Source organism: Vigna unguiculata, chromosome 3, assembly GCF_004118075.2.
Source record: "Vigna unguiculata cultivar IT97K-499-35 chromosome 3, ASM411807v1, whole genome shotgun sequence".
Taxonomy (NCBI): domain Eukaryota; kingdom Viridiplantae; phylum Streptophyta; class Magnoliopsida; order Fabales; family Fabaceae; genus Vigna; species Vigna unguiculata.
In genome coordinates, this window is record NC_040281.1 from 41,987,506 (window position 1) to 41,994,500 (window position 6,995).

At 29.0% G+C, this 6,995-nt stretch overlaps 1 protein-coding gene across 1 annotated transcript; it reads right to left on the minus strand.

Moving 5' to 3' along the window:
* Positions 1 to 4,286: 4,286 nt before the first annotated feature.
* Positions 4,287 to 5,900, minus strand: LOC114179341 (probable galacturonosyltransferase-like 3). Its single transcript, XM_028065658.1, has one exon. It carries the CDS (start codon positions 5,857 to 5,859, stop codon positions 4,684 to 4,686), a length of 1,176 nt encoding a protein of 391 aa, XP_027921459.1. The 5' UTR covers positions 5,860 to 5,900; the 3' UTR covers positions 4,287 to 4,683.
* Positions 5,901 to 6,995: the final 1,095 nt, after the last annotated feature.

Consider the following 6,995-nt stretch of genomic DNA (forward strand, 5'->3'; position numbering starts at 1 on the left):
TTATTATTATTATTACTATTATTATCGGTAGGCCATATTATTTTGGCGTTATTATTGTTGTTGTTGTTATTATTATAATTATTGTTATTATTATTATTATTATTATTATTATTATTATTATAATATTTAGAAACATATTTTAGATTTATTTACTACATGATTATATCTCAATTACTTGTATTTAGAGATGGTAAATAAATTCGTCCTTGTGGGTATTGTCTGAATCCATCCCCGTTTTGACGAGGAATCTCCGCATTGACTGGGTATGAGTATGGTATGAGTATGGGTAAGGGAAATCCCCAACTTTTTCAATTGGGTATGGGGATGAGTATGTGATGTACATATCCTCGCCATAATACCCGTCCCTGACATTTTTATGTCTCACATTTGAATATTTCTATTATTTTTTAATATTTTTATTTATTGTATATTTTCCTTTCACATGATAAAAATGTTTAATACTTTCAATTTAAGTGTTTAATAGCATAAACTTTTCATTTACTATAAGTAATATAAAAAAATATTCTTTATATGTTATTATTCATTTTTGTTTCATTTGAATAACTCTTTTGTTTCGCTAAAACAATTTTCGTTATTTCTCAACAATTGAGTATATATGTTGACAGTGGCGGATCTTGACTAAAAGTGTCGGAGGGGCCAAAGTAATATAATTTTGAGATTATTAAATTCGATCATTAGTATAATGCTTCAAAAATGACTTCTCTAACTGAACATTTTTTATCATTAGTATAATGCTTTAAAATATGTGAAGAGGTAGAATCTATATTGTTTTAGTTAATAATTTTCTTTTTGTCACTCTTAAAGGATTAATTTATTCTTTCATTCTTTATCAACATACTTTTTTTTAAAATAATACTAAAAAATAATTGATCATAATCTAATAAAAAATTGAGATATGTAATTATTAAAAGAAAAACATATTCATTATTCTTAATACATAATACACTATTATTTTTTCTACATTCATAAAAAAAAATACAAAAAGCTCATTAGATAAAAAAAAATAATGTTTTCATTATCAAATAAGACAAAAAGACATGAAAGGAAGAGGATAAATGAGAAATATAATGGGTTTATGTCTAACTTTTTTCTTCTTTAAAAACAAAAAGAAGACATATGAGAGTGGGAAATTATTACAATTTGTGAAAAACTAAAAAGACAATGAAAAGGAAAATAAAAATTAGGTTAATAAATATTTGGTTTAATTATTCTTTTGATTCATGCTTTCGTTTAAAAATGTTAAGTTGGTCCTCCAATTTTTTTTAGTCTCAATTTGGTCCCAAATTTTGAAAAACTGATCGTCTTGTATGATAAATTTTGTTAAATTCCTCGAAACAATGATCTTTCCATTAAAATTGAAACTGTTAATATGGATGATTTGCTTTGTTGGTAAAATTAACATAATCCTATTATTAATTTTTAAATAAAATCAGGGGTCAAAAGAATAATTAAACCTAAATATTTTTATTTTTTATTATATTTAATTTTATGTTTTTTTATGTATTTACATTAAATGTTATGTTTAAATAAAAGAAATAAAAAATAAAAAATTTAATGTTTATTAATTTCTAATATATATTATCTATAATTTAAAAAAATTAATAAATTTTAAATATATTTTTAATTATATATATATATATATATATATATGTAAAAAAAATAAAAATCTTGGGGAGGCCAGGGCTCCTCCCTGCCCCCCAAATAGTTCTGCCACTATATGTTGATATTTGAAAAGTTTTCTTATATCTCTAAGGTATTTTTCATCTTATCATATTCTTAATTATACATTTGTTTTTCTTTGTGCAATTTCTTTCAATAGTCTCTCAAATTGTTTTTAAGACACACATTTGTTAATTTTTTTAATATTTTTATTTGTTGTTTATTTTCATAATGTAGAATACTATTTTGATATATTTTATCTAATTATTTTTTATTTTATAACTCATTATCAATCATATTGTAATTTTTTTACTATAATTGTATAAATAACTCTTATTTACTACAATATAAAAATTTAATGTAATTGTTATGAATATTTTTTATCACCATCCAACATATATTTGAGTTCAAAAGATACAAGATTTATGTCAAAATTTTATTATTATGTTTATTATTATTATTTTTTCATCATTTTGATCAAGTGTTGTATTGAGATTTTTATTAGTATATAAAAAAGAGATTCATTAGAATTTAAAAATTGAAGTAAACAAATATTTAAATATATTTTAATTTGAATATTTGTTTTTCTTTCATATTTTTTTAAAAATAGTTTTAAATTTTATCAACTAGGTTTCATTAATGTTTGCAAATTTAATAAATGTTTTGGTTCTCATGAAATTTTATTTGGTATTCTAATCTAAAATGTAAATAATTATAATTTATTTCAAAGTATTTGATATTGAAGAAACAATCATTCTCCAAATATTGAATATTTGATAATATTATGTTTCGTTTACCGTAATTTTTTATTATTCTATAAAAATTAATTAAAATTAATTATGAAGTAGTAAAATAATGGGTACGGGTACGAGATTATACCCGTTACCCGGTAGGGATGGGGATGAGACAAAAGTTTGAATTCTGTTGGATTTGGGTATGGGGATGTGGGGATGAATTTTTTCTACGGAGATGGGTATGAGATAGCAAAACTCGTCCCCGCCCCGTTGTCATTCCTTTGTACTTTTTATTTGTTTTGTTGTTCATTTTATATCTACGTATCTATGTAATTATTTGAATTAAAAAGATAATTATAAAATTATTAAAATGATAAAACTAACAAATAATTTTTTTATTATAAATAATTATTTAAATTTAAAAAATAATAATTAAGAGGATAAAATTGTAAAAATGAAAGAGGAAACAAAAAATATGTATCTCTTTATAGATGTAGTTATTGTATTATTATTATTATTATTATTATTATTATTATTATTATTATTATTATTATTATTATCACTACGAGATATTATTATAAAGGTATTATTATCATTGTAGTTAGACACACATCTTAATTTTATTTACTATAGATTTTATTTCAATTACTTGTCCTTTGTATTTGTTTTGTTGTTGATGTATATATTTATATATAATTATAGATTATTATAGTTAACATTAGCCTTAGTATTAACAGACATTAATATCTATAACATAAACATCATTAGTATTATCATTGGTTTGTTATTATTGGTATCATTATTAATTTTATTATTATTATTATTATTATTCATAGTGGTGTTATTATTATAAGTGTTTTTTTTAATTATAAAAAACGTTGTTATACTAAATACTCTTGCTAAATAGATTTTTAATCTTTTAAAATTTTTATAATTTATAATTTATATTAATATTATTATTAATATCTTTAATGGTTAATAAATATAATAACAATCATGTATTATTTTAAAAAAATTGAAATAAAACAAAAAACAATAAAAAAGTACCACGAATCACGTACTATTATAATGATTTCGTAAAATCAATCAACTGTACAATTGTGATATCAATTATATTTAAAATTAAAATTAATATCACATTACTTAGATTTACTATTTTATTATTTTAATAATAATATTTACAACAATATAACTTAATTTTCATAATATTTTATTACATAATATTTTTACTGTTTTATTATTTTAATATATAAAATAAAAAAATACAACCCGAATATATATACGGTTAGTCTTCTAATTGAAAAAGAAAAAATAAAATAAAAATAGAGACCCAAAATTATTTAAGTCTAAAAAGAAAATAAACAATAATTATATATATTTTTTCAATCATTTTGACGTATTAGTATTTTGATCTTAAACTTGAAGTAGTAATATTCTCATGATAAATTTGAACTCTTGTAATGTAATCGAGTTATAAGTTATTCCTTAAAATAACATCGTGAGCGTATTGAGATTAGTTTTGTTAAGATTAGTTTATCAATATAAGTTTATTTAGATCAATTTTTTTCATATTCTTCTGAAATAAAAATAAATTCAAAAATATTTTTTAAAATTAGTTTACAGAAATCTTTGTATAACTCTTTTAAATATTTTTAACTTCATAAAATCAATGAAGAAACGAATTTAACACTAAAATCAATAATTTTAAATGTGCATGGAAAATTTGATACAATCTTACCTAAGATCAATTGTTGAGCTTTTTCATTATCTGTGGAAAAAAATTAAACTCTAACACTATTATTTTAAAATTATAATACCAAAAAGAACAAATTATTAATTCTATTTTTCTCTCTCACACAGACATAATGATAATTGCCATTTAAACCATTCCACCCAGACTTGATTCTTTTATTCATCAGTAAAACTAAAGAACACTACAACTTAGCCGAAGAATCCTCATCCTAGGCAAGAAAGCAGAATCGGTGAAGAGCCACGAATACTTTATAGTATAGTATCTACCCTGAATATTGTACATAATAAATATCCAATCATCTTCATCCAAATCTATGCTACGATGACACCAATCGTATCGTATCATACCCTCCAAACACACACAAGCATCACCCTTCAACCACGCGTAAACAAATTTCAATAACACTCGCGTGCCCTTACGCGTCATTTCATACCGCACCCTTTGTTCAAGCGGAGGAGCAACAATCTTGTGAATCAGTCCCCACGGTAAAACCATGCACCTTCGACAAAACCCTATCTACGAATCGGAGAACAGCGAGGGAGAGTGCCGAAAGAGATCGTACGGCGCCCAAAGACTGTCCAACGGACAAGGCTTCTTCGAATCGATTCGCAGCCACGGCTTCCCCTTGCCGCTCCAGTGGAGGAGGCTCACTGGACCGGGATGAAGGTCACGGCAGAGACCTTCAAGATTGTCGCCGCCGAGACCGTGCTGGTTCCATCGGTGCCCCACGCGCTCCACGTCGCCGGCGAACACAAGCAGAAATGGTGGCAACGATCCGAGCTCGTAGATCCGGTTCCGCTTCTGGATACGCATCCACGTCTCGAGCTTTTCCGTGTATCTTCCCTCTCGCCACTTCCACAGATCGATCACCATCACACCGGTGTTGAAGTAGCAGGCGACGCGTCCCTTAAACGACGCCGCGTAGCTCGGGTTCGACCAGAAGCGGTGCGTGAAGTAATTGGTGAAGTTGGCGTGGCAGTATTCGGGCGCGCCAAGCACACGAGAGTGGAGGTCGATTGTCCAAAGTTTCGCCACATCGTCGACAACGATGAGGTCGGAATCGAAGTAGATGATTCGCCTGACGTTCGCCGGGAGCAAGTCAGCTAGATACATCCGCGCGTAGTTCAGCGGCTGGTCCAGTGCACGTCGGATCGAATACGAGATCTTGCCCCGCACGAGGTTTGCGTCGAAGTGGTAGAGGTGGAAGGCTAGGTACGGGAACGTCGTCGTTATTATGCGCCGGAGCTCTGCACGTCGGTGCGTGGTGGCGATGAAGTGGAATACAACGTTCTCCGGACACGACGTGTGTTGCAGCACGGAGAACACGCCAGCGATGGATCCGCGGAGGTAGGTCGCGTCCAGCGTCATCGCGATGTGGAAGACTGACTCTCCGTGCGCTCGGTTGCGGCATTCTCTTCCGTTGCGGAATGCCGGCGCTTCGCGGAACGTGGGAAGCTCGCTGGCGATTCCGGTCGCCGGCAAATGCGCTTCGACGACCACTAACAGAACTGTCACCAACAACGTAAGGTAGTGTGCGAGTGTGAATGACAGTGTCGGTGGCATGGTGACGAAACCAGGGAATGGAAACCAGAGAAGAAAAACATTAGGAGTGTATTTTTTGTGAAGGTGCAAGGGTATTTTTGGATTTTTGTTGTGGTTTGGTTGGGTTGTGGACCCCGCAATGAACAACATGGTAGGAAGCCAGGCTGGAAATGGAAAGACGTGAGTGTGGCTTTTTAAACTTCGAAATGTGTGCTTTGTTTTTATGTTGTGAAAAATGATGTGGTGTTTGCACCCTTTGATCTATCCCACCGTGAGAATTCGACAGCTATGATTTGAGATTAGAGTACTTGCGTGAAATTGCGTGTAGTAGGTTTGTCAGCACTTGATAATCGCGATTCGCTTAGGAATATGTGGTTGTTGAAGCTGATTTGTTTTTTCTTTTTTTTTAGAACATAATTTTTTTCAAAGAATATTTAAAAATAGATTCTTGCCAACAGTACTGTAGGAACTAGACCATTTGTTGGAAATTCCATTCTCGTTGAGCTTATTCTCAACACAGAACAGGAGTTTCCACGTTGGAAAACTAACTCGGAAAATCAAATTTCAGTTAATTTTTTTAACAAAAGAGAAAAAGGGAAGACAGAAGAAAAAAGTAATTATAATTAAAATAAACAATAATTAATATTATGATTTAGTAATAATTTAAGAGGCGTTTTCAATTAAAATTATAAAAGATGTACCTATTTTTCTCATAAAATAAGATTTTCTTGTTGAACCATATTTGCTTGAAAGAATGTGATGTCATTCTTAGATGGTGCTAAAGTCTCCCCTCTCTTGAACCATCATATAGTTGTAATCATGAGATGGTACAGGGATTTGTTCTTGTGATATATAATTAACTATTCTAAAAGGGTTTCTACTAATTGGTTAATTTGAAGAGCATAATCCAAAGATAAAGTTACCCTTTTAGACATTACTAATTGAAGCTTGAGTTGTTGAACTCTAATTTCGATTTGATTCATAAACTAGGTGTTGAAGATTTACCATATATGGAACTTCTTTCTTAACGCCCAACTTTATAACTTTATAACTTTATTTTACATTGTATAAACATCAAGATTTTAATTGCTTATTAAAAAATACAAACAATCGGATGACAATTGTACTTCTCTTATGTTTCTTACCTAGAAGCTTTAGTAAAAATAATATAAATAAACATAAATCTTCTCTTTAAGTATGAGTTTTTTTAACATTAAAACACATATTTCTAAATTAAAAAAAAATTCTTTTGTACCATTGTAGAGCAGGTCATTAGGATAAATTAT